The sequence below is a fragment of the Camelus ferus genome, chromosome X (genome assembly GCF_009834535.1).
Source record: "Camelus ferus isolate YT-003-E chromosome X, BCGSAC_Cfer_1.0, whole genome shotgun sequence".
NCBI lineage: Eukaryota > Metazoa > Chordata > Mammalia > Artiodactyla > Camelidae > Camelus > Camelus ferus.
Genome location: NC_045732.1, coordinates 43,000,806 through 43,024,514, shown reverse-complemented (window position 1 = coordinate 43,024,514; position 23,709 = coordinate 43,000,806). Strand labels below are relative to the sequence as shown.

General features: G+C 47.5%; 1 protein-coding gene and 1 non-coding gene across 7 annotated transcripts; both read right to left on the bottom strand.

Annotated features, from left to right (window-relative positions):
* Positions 1 to 588: 588 nt before the first annotated feature.
* On the bottom strand, positions 589 to 660 carry TRNAA-UGC. Its single transcript has one exon. It is a non-coding gene; the product is annotated as a tRNA-Ala (tRNA).
* A 12,449-nt stretch (positions 661 to 13,109) lies between these two features.
* On the bottom strand, positions 13,110 to 20,966 carry FTSJ1 (FtsJ RNA 2'-O-methyltransferase 1). 6 transcript variants are annotated; one of them, XM_014564086.2, is made up of 13 exons: positions 20,695 to 20,966; positions 19,031 to 19,189; positions 18,686 to 18,755; positions 18,497 to 18,587; positions 18,084 to 18,162; positions 16,588 to 16,640; positions 16,449 to 16,502; positions 16,259 to 16,361; positions 16,073 to 16,156; positions 15,258 to 15,361; positions 14,973 to 15,170; positions 14,718 to 14,759; positions 13,110 to 13,153 (listed from the first exon to the last, which is right to left on the bottom strand). In XM_014564086.2, exons 2-12 carry the CDS (start codon positions 19,149 to 19,151, stop codon positions 14,727 to 14,729), a joined length of 990 nt encoding a protein of 329 aa, XP_014419572.2. In that variant the 5' UTR covers positions 19,152 to 19,189; positions 20,695 to 20,966; the 3' UTR covers positions 13,110 to 13,153; positions 14,718 to 14,726. The 6 variants fall into 6 exon arrangements, with proteins under 6 accessions (XP_014419572.2, XP_006190477.2, XP_032330935.1 ...); XM_006190415.3 differs by having other exon boundaries at positions 15,258 to 15,355; XM_032475044.1 differs by having other exon boundaries at positions 19,031 to 19,175.
* Between the last annotated feature and the right edge of the window lie 2,743 nt (positions 20,967 to 23,709).

Here is a 23,709-nt window from a genome sequence, read left to right as displayed (position 1 = left end):
TCCCAACCCATTTCCAAGCCTTGCTCCTGGGGGCAGGGTGTGAAGACTCAAAAGTGGCAGAGGAGCAAGATGGGGACTCAGTGGCAGGGAGCAGCCATTCTGCCGGCTCGCTGCCTGTGTGCTACTCTTCCGGGCTCAGTGCTTCCCTGGGCCTGGGCTGCAGGCAGGCAAGACCTTTGACGAAGGATACTGAGGCTGGGAAAGGGCAGATGGCTTCCCCGAGGCCTCAATGACCCATGGAACCCTGAACAGCTTCCTAAGTGTAAGCTGCCCACTCCAGGGGTAGATAGACAGTGCTCCCCACCTACCAACCCTCATTCAGCTCTAGGCCCCTCCCTGGCCGGGGCATCTGGTCTCCTATGAGCTATGAGAGAGTCAGATACACTTTCTTGACTGAACACTTGCTGTCCCACTCTCAGATCTTTGCCTTCTGAGTCGAGGCCTTTGTCTTGACTGTTTTTTTTTAAATCTTGATGACTTTATTATTTTTTTTTTGCTATACAAATCAACTTAAAATTTTAGAACATTTATTTTATTTTTGTACTATTTATTTATTTGGGGGGATTTATGTTTATTTATTTATTTTGATGGTGGTACTGGGGATTGAACCTAGGACCTCATGCATGCAAAGCATGCACTCTACCACTGAGCTCTACCACCCCCGCCCCGTAAATCAACTTATTTATTTGTTTATTGAAGTATAGTCGATTTACAATGTTGTGTTAATTTCTAGTGTACAGCATAATGATTCAGTTATACATATATATATATGTATATATTCCTTTTCATATTCTTTTTCATTATAGGCTATTACAAGCTATTGAGTGTAGTTTCCTGTGCTATACCTTGTTGTGTATCTGCCTTGATTTCTGTCTTTGTAGCTTAGAGGGCCCTGTAATGTTGTCCCAAACTGAAGAAAGAAGGCTGGGCCTTTATTTAGCTGTGGGGTGCCCCCACTCCTGGAAGGGAGCATGACATTGGGCACAGGCAGCTGACTTCAATGGAGTACAGTTCCCCAAGATAGCTGGCAGAACATGGGAACAGGATTGTCAGGATTTTGTGCCTGGAGCAGTGAACACTCATTGCTAACTGAACAATCTCTGGGTTCTGTTAGCATAGAAGAAAAGGGGAAAGTATATTAGATGTGCCACTAACAAGGCTTGCCACAAACAGACCTCTACAAAATTATTTTGGAATAATTGCATATGGATATAATTTACTGAAGCAGTCTCCCTGTTGCTGGACATTTGGCTGTTTCCAGCTTTTTGCTATTGTCCACTGTACTGCAATAAACAGCCTTGTAATTTTTCTCTGCCCATGTCCTCAATTATTTCTTCAGGATGAAATGCTGCATGTGTAATTGCTAGGTAGGGGGACCTTCTAAACATTTTTGATTTAGATTACCAAGATGTACCTTAGAAAGGCTCTACAAATGTTTTGTTTTCACCGAGCAGTCAATGAAGAGGTCGATCTTTACTGACACTGGATATTCACATTCTCATTAATTTCATCAGTTTTATATTCCCGTCCCGGCACGTCTAGGCCCTCCGCATTGCCCTGGGCCCTCTTCCCTGCACCCTCCTACTCCACCCTTTAGGAAGCCTGACCTGAATCTCTTCTCCCTGCTCTGAGCAGCTTCCTGGCACTTCTGCTTCATATCACGGAGGCTTATAAGCATTACTCATCTTTCCTGGAGTCTGGGCACATCATCTCCGGGTTGCCAGAGTCCAGCACAGTGCTCAACTGAGGAGCATGGGACTGAATGAAGGAAGAGGCACTTTCCAAGCTCTAACTTTGTCTCCAATAACAGGGTTTGAGAAAAGCAAAACGGTCCTGAATTCCACTCCCCTCCTGACTTTGCCAAAACCTGGATTTCTAGAAGAAGCACATTCCTTGGTTTCCCTTATAATCCCTAGCCAGGTGTAGGTGGAAGGAAAGCTGCATGCCTATCCCTGCAACAGATGCCCCACATGCACCCCCAGGGAGACACGTGCACAGACACCAAGATCCAAGCTCACAGGCACATCTGAACACTTGATTGCATGCCGTGTACAGGGCCCTACACACATGTACGCACACTAAGGATTCACGTACACACATACTCTGAACCAGGCCCACGTCCGCACATGAAACCATGCACACACATGTGCATGGGTCTCCAGAGTTACACCTGCACAGATACTGAGGCCATGGCCACAGGCACACCTGCACCCATCCACACACACATGCACATTCATACAGGGCCCATGGACAGATATGCACCAGTGCACACACACATTCATGGGTGCCCAGAGGTACAGATGCCCAGACACCACACGGTCCAAGCTCCTGAGCACACATGTGCCTGTGTGCACACACATGTGCATCCATGAGCCCTCCAGGCAGCCAGTCCCAGGAAATACCTGAAGCCATGCCCATACACATGCCCAGGCCCAGGCTCTCAGGTCAATTACACTGCAAATACACGAGCACCCATCGTATGCTTGCACAGACACTAGACACACAAGCCTGGGCCAATGGGCTCCGCTGTACCAGTGCAGTCACACACAGCCACGCATGCACACCCTGGGGTATGCACAGACACACACAAGACACAAACAGGCTTCCACCCGTGGCAATAAGGGTTTGAACGCGGAATGTCATGCATGAGCATATTGGTGTGTATGCACAATTGCATTTCATATAAACCTTTGTCAGGGTACAGGCTCCTGTGTCCCTGCTGGGCTCATCTGCTCCTGAGCACCTCCACTCGAGTGCACACTTGCACCTGTGTAATGCACATACACACCTGCCCCGCAACCAGCACAGCCTAAATGCACACACATGTACCCCATGTGTGCGCATGTATGAACACATTGTAAATGCAGTTTTCCCCAGCCCCTGCCATCTAGAGTGATTCAGACATTTGTCCTTAACCTTGGGCTGCCACCAGGCCTGCGATGACACCATCACAGCTACTCTCCCAAACCAAGGCACCGGTGGCTGTAAAACTGCATATGTGTTCCGTGGGAGAATAGCCTGGTATGAATCAGGTTTGGGTGGGGCTCTCAAAGGAGACTTAGGGCCATTCTGGAAGCTCCCCAAACAATTCTCGCTCATCTTGCAGAGTGGCTGAGAATGTTCTGCAGATCTAGCCCCCAGAATCCAATCCGTGGGAGTCCTGCAGATTTCACCCTGAGTTTCCCGGGGCTACACATCCCTTCTCTGAGCTGAAGCCCCCTTCAACTAGACAAAGAGGCTGTGCTGAATTTTCTTTTCACCTGAATGCCTGCTGCCCTCATGCATGGCCAAAATGAGACTCCTGGGGTCAGATCTGAAACTGAGAGGCAATGTGTTAGTCTGTTCGGGCTGTCATAACAAAATACCACAGACTGGGTGGCTTAAACAACAGACATTTATTTTCTCACAGTTCTGGAGGCTGGAAGGCCAAGATCAAGGTGCCATTGGAGCTGGTTTCCGGTGAGGCTTTTCTTCCTGGCTTGGAGACAGCCGCCTTCTTGCTGTTTCCTCACATGGGCTTCCTTCTGTGCATGTGTGTGTGGGAAGAGCTCACTGGTGTCTCTTCTTCTTTTCATAAGGCCATCAGTCCTACTGGATTCGGGCCCACCTTTAGGACCTCACTTAACCTTTATGACTTCCTCGAAGGCCTTATCTCCAAAAACAGTGACACTAGGGGCTGGGGCTTCAACATATGAATTTGTAGGGGGGTACACAGCTTAGGGATTAACAGTCAACAAACAAAGTGCTACCTTGAGCAGCTGCAGGATGGCTACGGCTCCTCCTTTTCCTCAGGTGCGTTCCTGAGACGTGTCTGTGCAGAAACCAAATGGAGAGGAGGAGTAAAGACAGGCACGGTCACAGCCTTTCTCATAGACAGAATTCTTTATCGCTTGCCAAATACTGCACTTTATTTATTTATTTGTTTTAATTGAAGTATAGTTGGTTTACAATGTTGTGTTAATTTCGGGTGTACAGCACAGTGATTCAGTTATACATATATATATATTCCTTTTCATATTCTTTTTCATTATAAGCTATTACAAGATATTGAAAATAGGTCCCTGTGTTATACTGTAGGACCTTGTTGTTTATCTCTTTTATATATAGTAATGTGTATCTGCCAATCCTGAGCTCCCAATGTATCCCTTCCCACCTCTTTTCCTTTTGGTAACCATTCTCTGTTCTCTGTCTGTGAATCTGTTTCTGATTTGTAAATAAGTTCATTTGCGTAATTTATTTAGATTCCACATATAAGCGATATCACGTGGTATTTTTCTTTCTCTTTCTGGCTTACTTCACTAAGTACAACAGTCCCCAGGTCCATCAACGTTGCTAGTATGGTCAGTCTTATTAAGATTCGCCATTCTAATAAGTGTATAATGACATCTCAGTGTGGTTTTAATTTGCATTTCTCTAATGACTAATGATGTTGAGCATCTTTTCACATGTTTATTTGCCATCTGTATTTCCTCTTTTGGTACAGCGTCTGTTCAAATCTTTTGCCCATTTTCTAATTAGGTTGTTGGTTTTCTTATTACTGAATTGTGGACATTCTTTATATATTCTAGGTACTGGTCCTTTGTCAGATAATGCATTTGGAAGATATTTTCTCCCAGCCTGTGGCTTACCTTTTCACTTTTACATTATACTTTTGTATCTTATTTTGTTTCAGTCATACTTTCAACAAATTTTTTTTTTATTGAAGTCAAGTCGATTTACAATGTTGTGTTAGTTTCTGGTGTACAGCATAGTGGTTCAGTTATATATATGTACATGTATATATATTATATTTCTTTTTATATTCTTACCACATAATCCAGCAATCCCACTCCTGGGCACATATCCAGAGGAAACTATAATTCAACAAATATTTTTAAGTGTGTCAGGCACTGCTCTAGGTACTCAAAACACAGAAGGGAACACAACAGGCACAAATCTCTGTCTTTAGGAAACTTCCATGCCCAATATTATTCAATAGGCAGTGGAGAACATGAAATTAACCTGTTGGCTATTCTATTTGTCTCCTCAACCCACTGCCCCTCCTTCTCTGTCCTGCCCCATGTCTCCGTGTGGATTTCATCAGCCAGGCTCTGCTCCCACTGGCTTCCAGCTGAGAGGCCCTGGTAGGTGACTGGACAATGCGAGGACAGAGAAAGCTGGTTGTTCACTGACCAAGGCTGGGTTCCAGCTGGGTGCCCCTTCAGGCCTAAGAATGGTGACAGCATCCCTCTGATGCCAGTTCCCGGGTACCTCAGCGATCTTATTGGTTTACTGAACCCTCCCCTCACCTCTTTAACAACCCCCTCATTAAGGTCTCTTCAAAATCCCACCCATGTATGCCTTGTGTTTCCCCACCCACCCACCCCAGGGCCCTGGCTGACTCAATGAGTAGACATATAATATACTATTAGGAAGTACTAAGTGCAGTGAAGGAAAACAAAGCAGGACACAGGGGTGCAGAAGAATGAGGTGCTATTTTGGATAGTCAGGGAAGACTTCCTAAGGAGATGATCTTTAAGCAGAGAAAAGAAGAAAGTGAAGGGGGCAGCCATGTCACTGTGAACAACATGCAGATCTTGGGAAGAGTGTCCAAGCAGAGGGTAAACAGCAGGTGCAAAGGCCCTGGGGTGGGCTAATGCTTGGTGTGTTTACAGAACATCAAGGAGGCTGGTGTGGTTGGAGAGAATAGGTGAGTAGAGACACCGGAGAGATTGGCAGGGCAGGAATGATTCTACCCATTTGCCAAAGGCAGAAACCCAGGGCCCAGGGAAAGGCAGAGCTGGCCTAAGGTCCCACAGTGAGGTCCCCATGGCTTCTCCCCAACATATGCTGTGTTTCTGGGCAATAGGAGGAGCACTGCCATATGCCCCAGAGAGGATGTATAGCCCCCTGGGGAGGCCTGTCAAGTGGTTATGGTACTGGCCCCTGTGGCCCCTGTCCTCCATGGTTCAGCCTGCTCTCTGATCTAAGAACTTACTTCAGTCTCTCCTCACAGCAGTCAGAAGGTCCTATTACAGCCCAAGTCAGCCCACATCCCTCTTCTGCTCAGACCCCTGTTTCATCTCACTCAGAGAAAATGCCAAAAATCCTCCCCGTGGTCAGCGAGGCTGCATAGGACCAGGCCCCATCACCTCTCCAACCTCACCTCCTGCCACTGGCCCCCTGTCTCACTCTGTTCACTGTACCTCAAATGCGCAAGGCACACACCCACCTCGGGGCCTTTGCACAGGCTTTCCCCCTTTGTCTGGATCACTCTCCAGATGTAACTCCTCCTGGGGTCACACTGATTGGTATATGAATCCTCCCAGGGTTGCACAGTCTGGAGTGTGGACACTCCTAGGATCAAACAGACAAGGGTGTAGACACTCATGAGGTCATGAGATTTGGGTATAAGCAAACCTGGGGTCACGCTGATTGGGGTGTGGATCTCCTGGGATCACAGAGACAAGGTTTGGACACACCTGAGGTCACACACTCAGATGTGGAGGCTCTAGGGGGTCACACACACTGGGACGTGGACACGGCTGAGGTCATGCAGAATGGGAGGTGGTCACCCTTGAAGTATCACAGGCTGTAAGATGTTCTCTTAGAGTCCTATGGAGCGGGGTGTGGACGTTTCTGGAATCATATAGACTATGATCTGGTACTTCCTGGTTTCACACAGACTTAACTTTGGGCCCCCTGAGAGTCAGAAACTCTGGGGTCTGGATACTTCTGGGGTCCCACAGACTGGGACAAGGGCATGACTGAGGGCACATCCACTGGGGAGCCACTGTGGTCAAATGACCATGGCGTGGAGATTGCTGGACGATCATGGGCTCGGCTGTGGCTACCTCTGTAGTCACAATGCTTGTGGTGACACCAATGGAAGCAGAGATGCCTCTTGGGACACACAGACGGGGGTGGATACTGAATGGGGGAATCGACATCCCTGTGGTCACAGATACTGGGGCGTGGAGACTCCTTTGGTCACACAAATGGAGGACATCCTCCCCTGGGTCACCCAGACTGGAGTGTGAAGCTGCCAAGAGTCACAGGCACAGGAGTCTCATCTTCCTGTGGTCACAGTGATGGGAGCACACCCTCTGGAGGCCACAGACATGCCTGTGTAGACACACTGTGCCAGAGACCGTGGGGTTTAGACAACACTGGGGGCCCAGACACTTGAGATAGGACATGGCTTCTGTTACCAGAACTTAGGTGTGGACATTCCTGGGTCATGGAGACTGGGGAATGGAGACTCCTGAGGTGGCTGAACTGGGACAAAACCATCCTGGAACTTCACAGGCTGAACTGAGGACACCCACGGGAGCGTGGCTACCTCTGGGATCACATAGTTTGAGACGCACACACTCATGGTGCCACTCAGACTGTGGTGAGGAAACTCCTGCGGTCACCCAGACCAAGCTGTGGCCACTCCCAGACTCACTCTGACTGTGGGGTAGACATTCCTGGGGTGTGGATGTTTCTGGAGTCAAACCTCAGGATGTGGACACAGCCAGGGTAAAACACACAGGATCCTTCCGGGGTCACAAAGACTAGGGGAGGACACATTTGTGGAGTGGAGACACCCCTTTGCTCACATCATGCAGACGAGTTCAGTGACTCTGAAGGTCACAGACTGGGAAATGGACACTCCTGTGGTCCCGCAGACGATGTAGTGAACGAGCCTGGGGCCACAGAGACTTAGATGCGGACACTCCTGGCTCCCATACTGGCTGGCAACTCCTGGAGTGACACCCTGGTGGTCACAGATGCTGGGGTGTAGAGACTTCACTCATCATAGTCTGGGCTGTTAAAAACCCTGTGACTCACACAACCAAGGGTGTATCATCCTGGGGACACACAGACTGGGTGGTGGCCACCCTTGTGGTCACACTGAAAGGTGATCATCCCCTAGGGTCACGTAGACTATTGACTAGATCCTTCTAGAGAAACACAGGCTGACTGTGGGCTCTCCAGGGGTGACATACATGGGAGCACGAACACGCCTGGCAGTTTGTGGTCTGAGGAACGATCACTCCTAGGGGACACTGACGGGGAGATGGAGAGCCAACAGTGACAGACTGGGCTGTGACCAAATCTGCAGTAAGACAGACTATGGGTGTGCTTCTCTGAGGACACACATTGGGGTCCGGAGACTCCTGGGGTCACACAGAGGGGGTGGACACTTCTGTGGTGACAAAGGCTGACATATGGCCACTGGTGAGGTCACCCAGACTGGGACATGGGCGCTACTGCTGACTGACCTACTCAGCAGTGGGCACCCCTGTGGTCAAAGAGACTGTAATTTTCACAACTCTGTGGTCAGAAGCTTTGGGCTATGCACACTTACGGGGTCACACATACTATGTTTTGAATACCCCAGGTGTCACACAGACTGGAGTGTATACCCTCCTGTGGTGATATGAACTACGCTATAGGCACTTTTGGAGGGGACAATGACTAGTAACCCTTGGGGTCACACCGACTGGGGAATGGACACCCATTGTTGTCACACAGTTTAAGCAGTTGACACCCTGTGGACAAACTGACAGGGGGGTATACACTTTTGGTGTGACACAGGCTGGGGTCACAGGGACTGGAGAATAAAAGTTTGTGTCATCACAGACTGGGATGGAAACACTCCAGGAGTCACTCAGGCTAAAGTAAGTACTCCACTGGGGACATACCATCTGGGGTATATGTACCTCTGTGGAAAAACTGACTTTGGTGTGGAAAATTCTGGGGTCAGAGGGGTGTGGAGACTCCTGGAGTCACAAGATGAGGGCATCCATGCTCAGGGCCAGACGGGTGGAGAGTGGGCACTCCCAAGATGGGAGACTGGGCCTAGGCCAGGCTGGGCCCTCCTGGGCCACATACTTGGGAGTGTGGGTGCCCTGGGCCACGTAGACTGGGGTATAGACATTGCTCCAGTTGAGAGACTTGTGTGCATATGCTTCTGATGTCACACAGATGGGGGCGGACACAACTAGGGACACGCAGCCTGCGGTGAGTACACTCACGGGGGCCTAAAGGCTGGTGTGTCCCCGCTCCTGGGAATTCAGGTGTGCGCGCTCCTGGGGCCTGACGCCGGTGCCGACCCTGCTGAGTTTGCATGGGAATGGGCGTGGATACCCCTGCGGTCACACCTCTTGTGCGGAGACTTCCGTCATACATTCCTGGGGTCAGACAGACTGGGGTGTGGACATTCCTGTGGTCATACCGACGTGGTGAGAAGATTCCCGGTTAACGTACTGTGGTGCGGCCCCTCCCCCAGGGTTACAGACTCAGTATGGACACTCCCAGGGTCACAAAGTCAGGGACAGAAATACCTAGGGTCACAGACTGGATGTTGGTAGCTCTGAGGTCAGTGGACTGGGGTGTGGACAGAGAATGTGAGTTACTAAAGATACGGCAGCAAGCTGCGGAAACTGGGTGTGCTCATGTAGCTGGTGTTTGCCAGCTCCTGTTTGCTAGATTACAGACATTCAGGACTGCAGTCATGGCCGACTTTCTGACATTTCTTTAAGAAAGGGGTTCTTAACATTAAAAAAATGTGTTCTGGGGAACACTTTGGCATCTGGTTAAATCTGTGGATGCCTTCACATTTTAAAAAGCATATATTTAGAAAAATGTACTAAAAAGGAGGCACAAGAAGTATTTTAAAAAGCATCCATGTGTGTGCATAAGCGTGCATGCACACACACACACACACACACAAATACACAGGATTATTATGGAAACCAATGAAATATTATGGAGGTTCCTCAAACAATTCAATAGAACTACGGCATGATCCAGTGATCTCTGGATCCCAAATATGTACTTCTGGGTATATTTCCGAACGAGATGAAATCACCACCTCAAACAGTACATGCACCCCCATGTTCGCTGAAGCATTATTCACAGTAGTCAAGGTGTGGAGGGTGTAGCTCAGTGGTAGAGTGTGTGCTTAGCATGCATGAGGTCCTGGGTTCAATCCCCAGTACCACCGTTAAAAACAAACACATCAGTCAAGATATGGAAACAAACTAGGTGTCTGTCAACAGATGAGTGGATAAAGAAAAGGTGGTATAGGCATACAATGGTATATTTATTATTCAGTCATAAAAAAGGAAACAGACCTTGAGGACATTATACTAAAAGAAGTAAGTCAGAGAAACAGATATACTGTAAATTTCACTTACATATGGAATCTTAAAATGGGTGAAGGTGGTCAAAAGGTACAAATTTCCATCTATAAACAAGTTCGGGAGATGTGATGTACAGCATAGTGACTCTACTTATCAATAATCTATTGTATATTTGAAAGTTGTAAAAGAAAGCAAATCTTAAAAAAAAAATAAAGAAAGCAAATCATAAAAGTTCCCAAAAGACCCAGAATTACCAAAGCAAAATAGAAGAAAAAGAACAGAACTGGAGGAATAACCCTCCCAGACTTCAGACAATACTACAGACCTACAGTAATCAAAACAGCATGGTATTGGCATAAAAACAGACATATGGATCAATGGAATAGAATAGGAAGCCAAGAAATAAATCCACAGACCTATTGTCAATTAATCTTTGACAAAGGAGGCAAGAATATACAACGGAGAAAAGACAGTCTCTTCAGCAAGTGGTATTGGGAAAACTGGACACCTGCATGTAAATCAATGAAGTTAGAATACTCCTTCACTCCATACACAAAAATAAACTCAAAATGGCTTAAAGACTTAAATATAAGACAAGACATGATAACTCATCTAGAAGAAACATAGGCAAAACATTCTCTGACATAAATCTTAGCAATGTTCTCCTAGGGCAATCTATCCAGGCAATAGAAATAAGAAAGAAAATAAACAAATGGGACCTAATTAAACTTATAAGCTTTCGCAAAGCAAAGGAAACCATAAGCAAAACAAAAAGACAACCCATGGAATGGGGGAAAATATTTGCAAATGCTGTGACTGACAGAGGCTTAATTTCCAGAATATATAAACAGCTCATACAACTTAATGACAAAACAAACAACTGAATCCAAAACTGGGCAGAAGACCTAAACAAGCAATTCTCCAATGAAGACATACAAATGACCAATAGGCACATGAAAAAATGCTCAATATCACTAATTATCAGAGAAGTATCACCTCACACCAGTCAGAATGGCCATCATTCAAAAGTCCATGAATGATAAATGCTGGAGAGAGTGTGGAGCAAAGGGAACCCTCCTATACTGTTGCTGAGAATGTAGTTTGGTGCAGCCATACGGAAAACAGTATGGAGATTCCTCAAAAAACTAAAAATAGACTTACCATATGATCCAGCAATCCCACTTCTGGGTATGTATCTGGAGGGAACTTGAATTCAAAGAGATATATACACCCCAATGTTCACAGCAGCACTATATACAATAGGCAAGACATGGAAGCAACCTAAATGTCCATTACAAATGACTGGATAAAAAAACTGTGGTATATTTATACAATGGAATACTACTCAGTCATAAAAAATAAAATGCCATTTGCAGCAACATGGGTGGACTTAGAGATCATCATTCTAAGTGAAGTAAGCCTGAAAGAGAAAGACCACATGATATCACTCATATGTGGAATCTAAATAAAAAAGAAAGAAAAAAAAGGACACTATGAACTCACCTACAAAACTGAAACACTCGCAGACATAGTAAACAATCTTACAGTTACTGGGGAAAGGGGGTGGGAAGGGATAAATTTGGGAGTTTGAGATTTACAAATGTTAGCCACTATATACAAAAATAGACTTAAAAAGTTTCTTCTGTATAGCACAGGGAACTATGTTCAACATCTTGTAATAATCTTTAATGAAAAAGAATATGAAAATATATGTATGTATATGCATGACTAGGATATTGTGCTGTACACGACTGACACATTGCAAGTGACTGTACTTAAATTATTAAAAAGTTCCCATCACAAGAAAAAAAATTGTAACTATGGGAGGTGATAGATGTTAACTAAACTTGGGGTAATCATTTTGCAATATGCACACACATTAAATCATTACTGTTGTACACTTTCAACTGACACAATGTTTGATATCAATTATACCTCAAAAAATTGCAAAAATCTTACCATATTAAAATGAAATGATACTGGGGTACTGTATTATATATGAACTTTTTTATTAGTACATCAAATTATAACATCTTATTCAAAGTAGTGACCCATGTGAACAATACTTTAAGCTGCCCGCAACAACTGTAATGTAACATAAAAAAGTAACTGTGATCTGCATTGCTGGGAAAGTTGCAGTCACTGCTTTCAGTATTGTAATTTGCTGCCAGCATTCAGATTTGGGAGTAACACAAAATTTGTTATATTAGTGAAAGTAAAGATATCATATTTCCCTGCATCAAAGTCACAGGTAACCCTGACTTCTATCCAGATTAAAACCCCCTGCTTTTGGGGTAAATTCTGGACATAAATCAGGACACTGCTGGAAAGACTTAGAGAAGAAGCAAGACCTCATTCAAGAATCCCTCTGCATGACTGGATAAAGAAGATGTGGTACATATATACGATGGAACACTACTCAGCCATAAAAAAGAATAAAATAATGCCATTTGCAGCAATATGGATGGACCTGAAGATTGTCATTCTAAGTGAAGTGGGCCGGAAAGAGAAAGAAAAATGCCATATTGACATAATTTATATGAGGAATCTAAAAAACAACAACAATAAGGACACAAATGAACTAATTATTTTGCTTTCTTGAATATGTGTAAGCACATTTGACTGTCCTTTATGATTGGATTACCGTATTTTGTTGATTCTTATCTTGTAGTTGGCTTTATTCCTTTGATAACTATGTAAGTTTAAAAAGCTAAAGATCTAATCTGTTCTTAGAAACCATGATCAGTACATATATGAAAACTAAAAAAAAGGTGCAGTATATTGTATATATGTATTTACATGCAGTATAATGTGTATGTGCAGTCAAACTGTAATAAAAAAAAATCCCTCTGCAGTGCAGATGGACATGCCGTGAAGTTTCTCTCCTCCCTGTGTTCGTGGTGATTGTTCCAGGTTCCCACTCGGGGCTTGTATGTTCAGGATCCGATGATGAGATATTTCAAAACAAGTTCATCAACTCAAGTTCTGGTTTTCCTGACAGCAAACAGCTTCCGAGTCCTTATCAGATTGCCAGCTAACTGAAGGTCAAAGTAAAAGGAAGTTTTAAACCAAAAGGTATTTTCCCACTGTCTTCTACTAGAATCTTTGTTTGCTCAGCTACTAACATTTTTGTGAAGCTTTGTTTCCCCTTCTATTGTCAACCATAATCCACAGAAAAATGTACAGAACATGTAATAATGTTCATTCTCTTTGATGTGTAGTTTCTCCATTGTGAATATACCAGGATTTAATGATCCATTCTGCAGCTGATGGGTGTCTGGGCTGCATCTAATCTGGGGGTACTACAAATAGTGCTGGCTAGGAGCATTCCAGTACTCATTTCTTAGGAGTGGAATTGGCACACATGCAGCTTAAGCAAATACTGCCTAACAATCTTTCCACAGTGGCCGCACCACTTTATGCCGCCATTGGTGTATATGAGGGTCCCAACTGTTGCATGTCTTTCCAGACACTGGGTCTTGTTAATCTTTTTAGCCGTAGCTTGCATTTCCCCAAGGAGCAGCTTTTCATGTACTTATTGACCATTCTCATATTTTCTTTTCCTTCTTGATTTTTAGGAGCTTTTTAATATCAAGGATAACTATCTATAGGGATTATAAATATCTTTTCCCATTGTGATTTGCCATTTCATTTTTTTTAAAGGGGTCTTTTTTACTTCTTATTTTAATGTAACACTTGGTCTGAATAACCTGCTAAGCCATTGTCAGAAAGGGACATCCTTGGGGGGAGGGCATTGCTCAAGTGGTAGAGCGCATGCTTAGCATGAACGAGGTCCTGGGTTCAATCCCCAGTACCTCCCCTAAAAATAAATAAGTAACCTAATTACCTCCCTCCCCCCCGGCCAAAAAAAGAAAAAGAAAGGGATGTCCTCTAATGTGGTGTCCTGAGGATGAGAAGCCCTCCAGCACTGACAGCCCAGGCTGTTCCAGGCAAACTGGTCCCTCGCTGCTCCCTCACACACCAGGCACAGTTCTACCTCAGGGCCTTTGCACCTGCTATTTCCTCTTCCTGGAATGCCCTTCCCCTAGATAAATACAAGGATCCCCTCCCTCAACTTATTCAGGTCTCTGCTCAACATGACCTCAGTGAGACCATCCCTGATAACCCTCTTAAAACCTGCAAACTGCCACTCCCTAGAATTTTTGATCTCTTTATCCTGCTTTAAAAATTTTTCATATCCCATATTATTACTTTTACATATTACATATTACACATGTATATAGAGATAGTGTGTGTGGGTGGGTGGAAACTCCTGCATTCAGACTATGTTATCGTTTATGACCTTTCCCCCAAACTAGGAGCTCTGAGGGCCGGGATATTTGCCTGTTTTGTTCCTGCTCTATCTCCAAACCTAGAACAACGCCCGCACATAGCACATGCTCAATAAATGTTTACCAAATGCCTCAGTGTGTAAGATGTAAAATGCTTAAATCAGTTCCTGGCATATAACATCAGGTGTTTTAGTAAAGGTTTGCTGAAAGAAACCTTACCTGTTGACATAAAAATTGCAAAAGTGAAATTTTACTGTTTTTTCTTCAAGGTGTCCTTTACTCAAACCCTTAGATAAAAAAGCAAATTTACCTGAACGTGTTAAGGTGAACAATTCATTTCACTGTCTTCCACCTACCCAAGAAAAAGAAAAGGGGCTCAGACACTTGGCTAAATTTTTCCATTCATTATACTTGGTTTTACCCATTGATTTTTATAGGTATTGGGAGGCAAGGAAAAGACTTGCCCCAGAAACCATGAGATCTGGGGCAGAAAGAGGCACACGGGGAGGGGGTCACTATGGGCAGAGAGGAAGGGCACCCAGGGCCCTGGGCCCAATTTCCAGACCTCAGAGGCCAGCATGGTGTGGCGCTGTGGGGCGGTGAGGGGCTGCGGCAACGTGTCCACTGTGCCAATGGGACAGTCCTGGGGGCGGATCTCCTTGGCCAGCCGCCCCTTCTTCTTCAGCGTGCAGGCCTCCTGGTATGGCGGTGAGATGGGGGGCTGCGTGGGTGGAGTGTACTTGTACTCTGAGCCGTCCTCTAGCTGCAGGGACACGTTGTGGGGGATGGTGAGGACCTGGGAACCTAGGACAGCACTCCTCCACCCACCCACTGTTGGCTGGGCACTTACGTCCAGTGGGTAACTGCGGTCTGAATCGTAGGCACTCAGGTCCCCACAGGTCACAAATGGCACAATGATCCGGGTGGGACCATCTAATTGGTTGAAATCTGGATCTGACAAGCAGGGAGCAATGAGAGAGGACAGGGCTGGGGTGTCTGGGACCAGTCATGACTCAGGCCACATGCAGCATGGGTACTGAGGCCTCCCCATGTATCTACCAACTACTCTTACACTCCACTGGAAATCCTTCATTTGGCTCAGATCACCTCCTCAGGGAAGCCCTTCATGATCACCCATCCTAAAGCATATCCTCCCCGCCCCCACTTTTCTCTCATTGCACTTTATGTCCACTTGCCAACCTAACATATGCCACCTGGACTCTGTCTCACTTAAGTGTGTTCACCACAGGAGCAGCTCCATGCCTTTTCCCTCTAAGGGCCAGGTTGAAGAGCCTTACGGGACAAAATTTCCAAACAGGGGTGGGGCTTCCACCTGGGGGCGTGACTGAGTCTCCCCAGGCTAGAAACTCCTTAGGCTATAGTCTCCACTGGGGCAGGACTCAGGATCCTCCCAGGACAGAATCTTTTTTTTAATCAGTTCTAAGAGTTACCACCAGGGGACTGGGCTGAAGATCCTCTTGGGACAAAATATCCATACAGGGGTGGAATTTCCACCAGAGGGTGGGGCTGAGGATCCTCCAGGGACAGAATTCCCCTAAGGGGCAGAGCTTCCACCGGGGGTGGGGCTGAGGGCCCTCCCGAGATGTAAATTCCACAAGCCGACAGCATCTCCCCAGGGATGGGGCCCAGGGCTCTGGCTCTCACCGTAAGAGTGGTCCAGCAGGGGTTTGGTCAGGTCCGGTAGGAAGCCCTCAGGGGGGTCATAACCCTGACAGACAGCGAAGGCCTCTGTGGGTAGAAGGTAGAGTGAGGGGCGCCTGCTACTTCCACCCTGTGTGGGAAGCGTCCCTGAGATTCGCACCCACCTGCCCGGCCCCCCAACCCACTGACCGATGCTGGAGTTCCGGCTGCTCCGGGGCTTGGCGCAGAGTACGCTGGAGAAGAAGACCCGCAGCTGGCTATAGATCAGTGTCACATCCCGGCCCCGGAAGATCTGCAAAGTGGGGAGGTAGAGAGGGAAGCATGAGGCTGGCCCCTTCGGGAGCCCTCTCTACTCCCTACCAAGTTCCCCAAGGCTTACCTTGGCCACAAAGCAGCCCCCTGGCTTCAAGACGTGGGTAGCGATGTTCAGAGCCTGTGGGCAGGACAGATGGCTAAGGCTGCCATGGAGACAGCCAGGAGGGGGCCAAACCGAGGCAGGGGCGGCCAGGGTTACTCACGGCTAGGAGGAGCTGGGCCTGCATATACTCATCAACATCATGGAGACCGGTTACTGCGGCAAGAGGAATAGCATTAGGGGGCCATCCAGTTCTAGCTACCTTCCTGTCCCAGACAGATCAGAATGCTAAGAACATATCCCAGGCTCTCTTACTGCCAAGGTTCTGCGTGCAAATTAGTATCTGCCAACTAGATGCACATTCTGAGCTCCTAACCCTTAGGTGCTCAGTTTAATTCTCAAGACAAACTTTACACGCAAGGATCATTATCACCATTTCGACTTCCACTCCCAGGCCATTCCTCTTACCTCCAGACTCAGATCAGAATCAGCATCTCAGACTCAACACGTCCAAAAACAAACTCCCGACCTTCCTGCCCAAACCTGCTCCTCCCGCCATCTTCCCCATCTCATCTGATCTTTCCAGTTGTTCAAGCCAAAAACTTTCGAGCTACCTTTGACCCACATTCTCCACTGTCCTCACACCCACGTTCCAGCCATTAGCAAATCCTCTCAACTCTACTTTCGAAACGTCTCTCTACTCATTCCTGCCACCACTCATACCTCCTCCCCTCAGAGGAGGCCTGATTCTATGCTCACGCCTCACACTGCTCACGGCCCAAGTGGGGTACAGCCCTCCTCTGCTCACAACCCTCTCATGGTTGTTCTCCATGCTTTCATCTCAGTGAAGAAGCCAAGGTCCTCAGTGTGGCCCACAAAGATCCACATGAGGATCTGGTCCCCATCACCTCACTGACCTCACTGCCTACCACTCTCCCCCTCACTCACTCTGATCCAACCACACTGATTTCAGTGTTCCTCGTACAGACCAAGCACCCTCCTACTGCAGGGCCTTTGCCTGGGCTGGTCCCTTTGCCTGGACTGCTCTTCCTCTAGGTGTCCTCCTGGCCCACTCCGCACCTCCTTGAGGTCTTTATGCTAAAGCCAGCGAGGCCTTCCCTGGCCACTTTATTTACAATTCCTACAGGTGATCCCCATCCCCCTCTCCTTTTCATTGATTCCCCCAGTACCTGTCACCTTCTGACATGCTACCAAGCTCAATCATTTGCCTCTTTTCTGTCTGCTCCCACTAAAACACCAACTCTATGAGGTCAGAGATTAGCAGAATTTTATTCACAAATGTTTTCCCAACATGCAGAACAGTGACACACAAGAAGGGCTCAGTCCATGTGCTGAATGGCTGGCTGGCTGACTGAGAGAAAAGAAGAGTGAACAGTAAGATGGAATTGGACAGTTGCAGAGAGACAAGCAGTAAGAAGACGAAAGGGGACAAAACTGAAATGGTAGAGTGTGGGGAGGGAGAAGACAGAGGCCGAGACCGAGGAACAGAGGGAGGGAAATGCCAGGCAGGGGCATGGCTGACAGCGGAGGGGAGAGGCAGGGAGTAGTAGAAGCGGTGAAAGAAGCCAACAGAGGGGGGAGATACAGAGAAGGACACACACAGGCCCCCCGCCTGGCCTCCCAATCCCTGCTGGTTACCATCGGGCGCCCCGTCGCACACCACGAGGTCTGCGGGGCAGCCCTCAAAGTGCTGGATGATCTCCTTGGCAGTGGACAGCTGTGGAAGAGAGGGAGGATGAGTGGCGCCAAGCCCTCCTCCACAGCCCTCAAACCCCGCCTGCCCTTGGCCCTGGCCCAGCCAAATTCCCAGGCTCCGCCTAAGACCCAGTCCCATCTCCAGGGACCCAGTCTTAGCACTTTTTGTCATCTCCCCATGATGGTGACCTGCTGGCTCTATTACTCTGCTATTACTCTCTCGGGTTCTCTCAGTTACTCTATCTCTGTCTGTCTTTCTCGGTCTATTTCTCTGTCTCTCTCTTCCACCTTCCGTAGCTCCCAGGTTGGGGGACCTTTGCCCAGATATACCCCGACACCCCTGGCCATGCTCTCACCTGGGTGATATCCCCCTGGATCTGTAACACACCTGGTAGTGGAGCCATAGCCTGAAGGTCCACGGCCACCACGTGGCCAGACCCCTGGCCCCTGTGGACAACACAGTCCATGTCAGCCCAGTTTTCACTCCTGGCCCACCCTCCACCTAACCTGCCCTCCTGATCCCACTTCTGGGACTCCAGACTCACCCAATCTTCTGGCTCAGCACCTGGCTCCAGCTGCCCGGGGCTGCACACAGGTCAACTGCCCGAGTCACGCCTAAGCACACGCAAGAAGGTATAGTGGTCAGTCGCACCCATCTCTCCAACCTGGTACCCTGAAAAGTTCCTTCATTTCCCCTGGGGAGCACCCATATTTATCTGCTGCCCAGATATTCAGCTTCTTCCGAGTACCTGCCCATCTTCCTGCCTGGGCCCTGCCCCAGAGACCCTCCAAGTCAGCCCCTCTACCATAGGGAGCTCTGCAGACCTAGCCCAATTATCTACTCCCTTCACCCACCCCATCCCCCAGTGACTCGCCCACCAAGTGGGGACCTTGGAAGAGCTGGAATTCCTCGTCAAGTTGTAGCAGCTTGAAGGCACTGCGGGCACGCCAGCCATTCTCCTTGGCTAGGCGGTAGTAGACATCCCGCTTGTCCTTTGACGTCCGTCCCATCTCACACACTGTTTGCCCAGGGACCTGCCAACAGTAAGCTGATACCGCTCTGTATCAGTAACTGGGTGAGTGGGCCATCACCTACCTCTGCAGGGCAGCGAGAACCACACAAACTGAACTGGACTTCTCTAACCCGTGTGACAGCTCACTCAGCAGATGGGAAGGCTGGAGCCTGGTCACTGACCCTAAGGACCTCACAGAGTCTGAAGGACCCCAGCACTGAGCTCTCAGGCTCCATCACGCACCCCACAGAACCCCCCACTGCTCACTCCGTCACTAATCCCACAGATCCCACAAACCCAACACTTATCTCATAAATGACCTACTACTGACCTGGTCAAGCTCCCACTGCTGTCACCCACACTCTACGTATTAAATCTTGTGGCTCTCGCTACCAACGTTTCTCTGCCCACCTTATCCCACTGTCTCTCCAGCCGTCCTCATTGCCCCTAGAGTCATGTAGCCTGACCAGTCCCCCATGAATTCCTTGCTTTCATCCCCATTATCCTCATCCCAACTCACTGCACTCACCACCTCCTTAATCTCTCTCCTCTGAAATGATTAGGCCCCCGATAATTCCTTTATTAATACATCCCTGTCAACCCCCACTAATGCCTGGAGAATTATGACCTATTAGTTCCCCATCAAGCTCTCAATTACTATGATTTATCAGCCCCCATTAACTCAGCCCTCCAATTGATCCCTCATAGATCACACCATCAGTCCCCAGTAACCCTTCATTATCACACACTTGTGTTAATCCCTGAAGATCAGACATCAGTTCCCCATTCTCCCCTCACTGCCCACCTTCTCTCCCCAATGATCACACCCAACAGCTTACTATTACCCTGTCTTTGCTCACTTTGTTCCCATTAATTCCTCAGTGATCATGCCATGATCACCCACTAAAATCCTTTGATTACAACACCCCTTCAGCCTCTCATTCTCTCTTCTTTGATCACTGCCCCCATTAGTTCCTTGATCATGACCCTCCTTCCAATTACTATGCCCCACCACTCTTCATTAACCTGTTGAGTATCATGCCTCCATCAGTCCCTCAGGGATCACACTCCTACCTGCCCACTCTACCATCACCTCATTAACTAATGAACACATCCCCGCTGGCCCCCATGAACACTTCGACTAAAACAAGCCTATTAGCCCCAACTGATTCCCCAATAACACTCTCACCAGACCTCTATTACACCCACGCGGCCACCAAACCCCCACAGCCCTCTGGCTACACCCCCTGTCCCTCCTCCTCATTACTTCAAAGCCCAAATCCCCACTGGGACCACCAGATTCCTCTCAAGGCGGCTCTGCCGGTATCTGGACCCCTGCGCTCCCCGACCCCAGTCCACCCCACGAGTGATCCCCTTCTCCGAACAAACCTTGGGTCTGGCGCCTAACCGGTGTCAGCTGCCCAGACCACGCAGCTGCTGCGCTGAGGACGAACTTCCCTCCTTCCCTCGCTGGCGGGACAGCGCAGGCGTGCCTCAACAGTCTCGGCCCGGACCCAAGTCCTCCGTGCCCCAGGGCCTACCTTAAACTTTCGGAGTGGGGAGAAACCGGACGAAGGAGGCCAGTTCGCGAGCAGCCCGAGCCTCGGCGAGGGTGCAGACCGGTGAGAAATCGTAGGGTTTCAGTTTGTGTTCTTAGTTGATCCGAGTGTCTGTTGCGCATGCCTAAGGGCGACCGCAGCGTGGCCAGCCTGTCATCGTGGGACGCAGAAGCTCGCGCGGAGCCGGGACCCGGCCGGAACACACCACATGAGTTCCGTCATTTCGCGCCGACGTAGCGGGTCTGGCGAACTGCCGTTCCCAGCATGCAACGGGCGCGAGCGAAGTCGCGCATGGCGCGGCCGAAATGTCGCGAGGCACGAGAACTGACTTTGTTCTTTTGTTCCAAGGCGAAAATCGAAGTACTCTCCGCCCCTCCCTTCTGAGACAATGGCATTCTTTGAGCCTGCGGACTACATTTCCCAAGATACAACGAGCACGCCGACAGCTATTCATTTTTCGAGCGCAGCAAAGGGCGATTATACCGCTGGGGTCGCGAACGAGTGAGGAAGGAAAGTGCATTAATTAAGTGCGCGAGCGCGCTGAAGCTGCTCAGCAGCAATTTCAAATCTCATTTCCGCTAGTTGATAGTGCCTTCTGGCTGTTACCATCTCAGAACTTTGGTTTCTCCATCTGTAAAATGGGAATAATAAATAGTACAGACTCTGCAGAGTTATTAGGATTAAATAGGAGTAGTTAAGCACACTGTAATTATGTGTTCTTCAAACATTTTTAACTCGGACCTAGAAAAAAAAGACTGCATCGCGACCCAGTGCACAAGCAAATACAGTAATGGAAACATTTAGTATAGCGTTTACCATGTGCCAGGCACTCTTTTGAGTGCTCTCAGGGATGTGCTGGTAAATGGTTAACAATTAGCTCTTTAGGTGGAGAGGGAGAGGAAGCCCTGATTTCTAACATTTATCAGTTTCCATGGTTTGCATACTATCATCTTGTCACATTTCAACTTACCAACGTGTAGTCACGGAACACAGAGTTTGAAAGAGATGCAGTAGTGCACCATTGTGTGTTATTTCTACCATACAGTTAAAATTAGGGGTAAATGACCTCAGGAGCACAGAAATAATGAAATGTAGTAAAATAATAACTAGAAAGTGATAAGTTTTGAGTATCACCTTTTAAAATCGAATTTATTTAATTGTAAGTCTATGCCATTTTATTTTTAATAATAGCTGTGTTTAACAACCAGTTTGCAAAATTTCTGAAAATTGACCCAGCAGCTCTGCAAACGTATACATACAATTAGGCTACAGCTCATAACTGAACCCTTTCCTTTAACTCATTTTAATGCTTGCAACCATCATATGAGGTGATTACTGTAATTATCACAGTTTATATGAGGAAAAGGAGACAAAGGAGGACACATATATATATATATACATAATTATATTAGATATATAAACATGATATAGAAATATATAGTGATGTATATTATTGACTAGTATATAAATTATATTAGTAAGCAAATATAAGTATAAATATGCCATTATATGTAAATGTAAGAAAAAATATATATTTAAGCATTTTGTATAGTGTATATATAAAGTATACAAATCATGTAAATGTATGTGCTGATATATATGTAAATCTGCTAGTATCTATATACATCTACTTACTAAAGTAATTGTACTAAATGTAAATATACTATTAAGAGTATAAATATAGAATGTTGTGTCAGGTGGTGATAAAAGCTGTGAAGAATAATAAAGTAGGGTGAAAGGAATGGAGAGTAAGCCAGGTCGAATTGCTGTTGTAGACAGCGCGGTCAGGGAAGGCTTTCTGAGGAGCTGAAGGGGAGCACACCCTAGGAGTATTTGGAGGAAGAGCATTCCAGGCAGAGGGAACACCAAGTGCAAAGACCCTGAAGCGGGAACAAGCTTGGCGAGTAGTCAAAGAACTGAACAATCGATTCATCACTCCTTAGAAATGTGAGCTTCGCTAGGCAGGGGTTTCTGTTGTTTTGTTCACTGCTGCCTCCCAGGCGCCTAGAATAGGGGCCCGGCCCACGGTTGGTGTTCCGGGGATGTTTGCTGAATTCACCCTTTTGTTGCTTTTTTCCTTCACTCTCTCCTTAGCGGTGTGCTTTGCGTTTCTGCTGGACCCTGGGAGGAGGCGTGGACCGACGAGCAGAGACGCGGAAAGCACCTCCTGGAGAGCCAGGGAGGAAGCCAGAGCTTGTCAGCGGAGTTCAAGGGCGTTGCGGGGGGCGGTGGGAACACGGCTCCCCTGCGGAGGTGAGCAAGTGTGAGAAAGCAAGGATTCAAGCCACCAGGCCGCTGTCCTACGGAGAGGAGGGGGTGCCAGGGTTTGGGGGCCCGTGTTCATCCTGTGGGACGCTTCCCACGTCCTGTTTTCTTGCCTCTCCCAAAGAGGATGTTTAATTTTTCGCAAAGAAACTTGCTTCCTCCAGCAGGGCCAGGGGATTGGGGGACAGCCGCCAGGCTCTGAACTCCCCAGGCTCTTCCCGAAGTAGAGTGTCGACCTGCAGCTCCCACCCGGCACCCCACTGAGTGTAAAGGTGTCCTCCCTTCAGCCTCCTGAAGAGGTCAAGGATAGGGGAGCTGCCAGGCCCGCTCTGTGCCGAAGGGCATCTTACCACGTGAAGGAAAGGGAGAGCCGGAGGTGGTCCAGGCTCGGGGGATCAGACACTGACTCAGAAGGCCTTGCAATCTGGGGCTACTTTGAGGGACGGAAGAGTGATTCGTGGGGAGCCTGCATGAAAGGAGAGATTAGAATCCTAAATGCAGCCCAGTGGGGGGCTGCTTTCACTGGCAGGGAAGATTTCATTAATTCCTTCCACAAATACGGTTCTTTAAAAAAGTTTTTTTAAAATTTTTATTTATTTTTTGGGGGGTAATTAGATTATTTATTTATTTAACTTTATTTATTTATGTATTTATTTTACAATAACGTATTTTTTAAACTGAAGTATAGTTGGTGTACAATAGTATATGTTACAGATATACAATATAGTGATT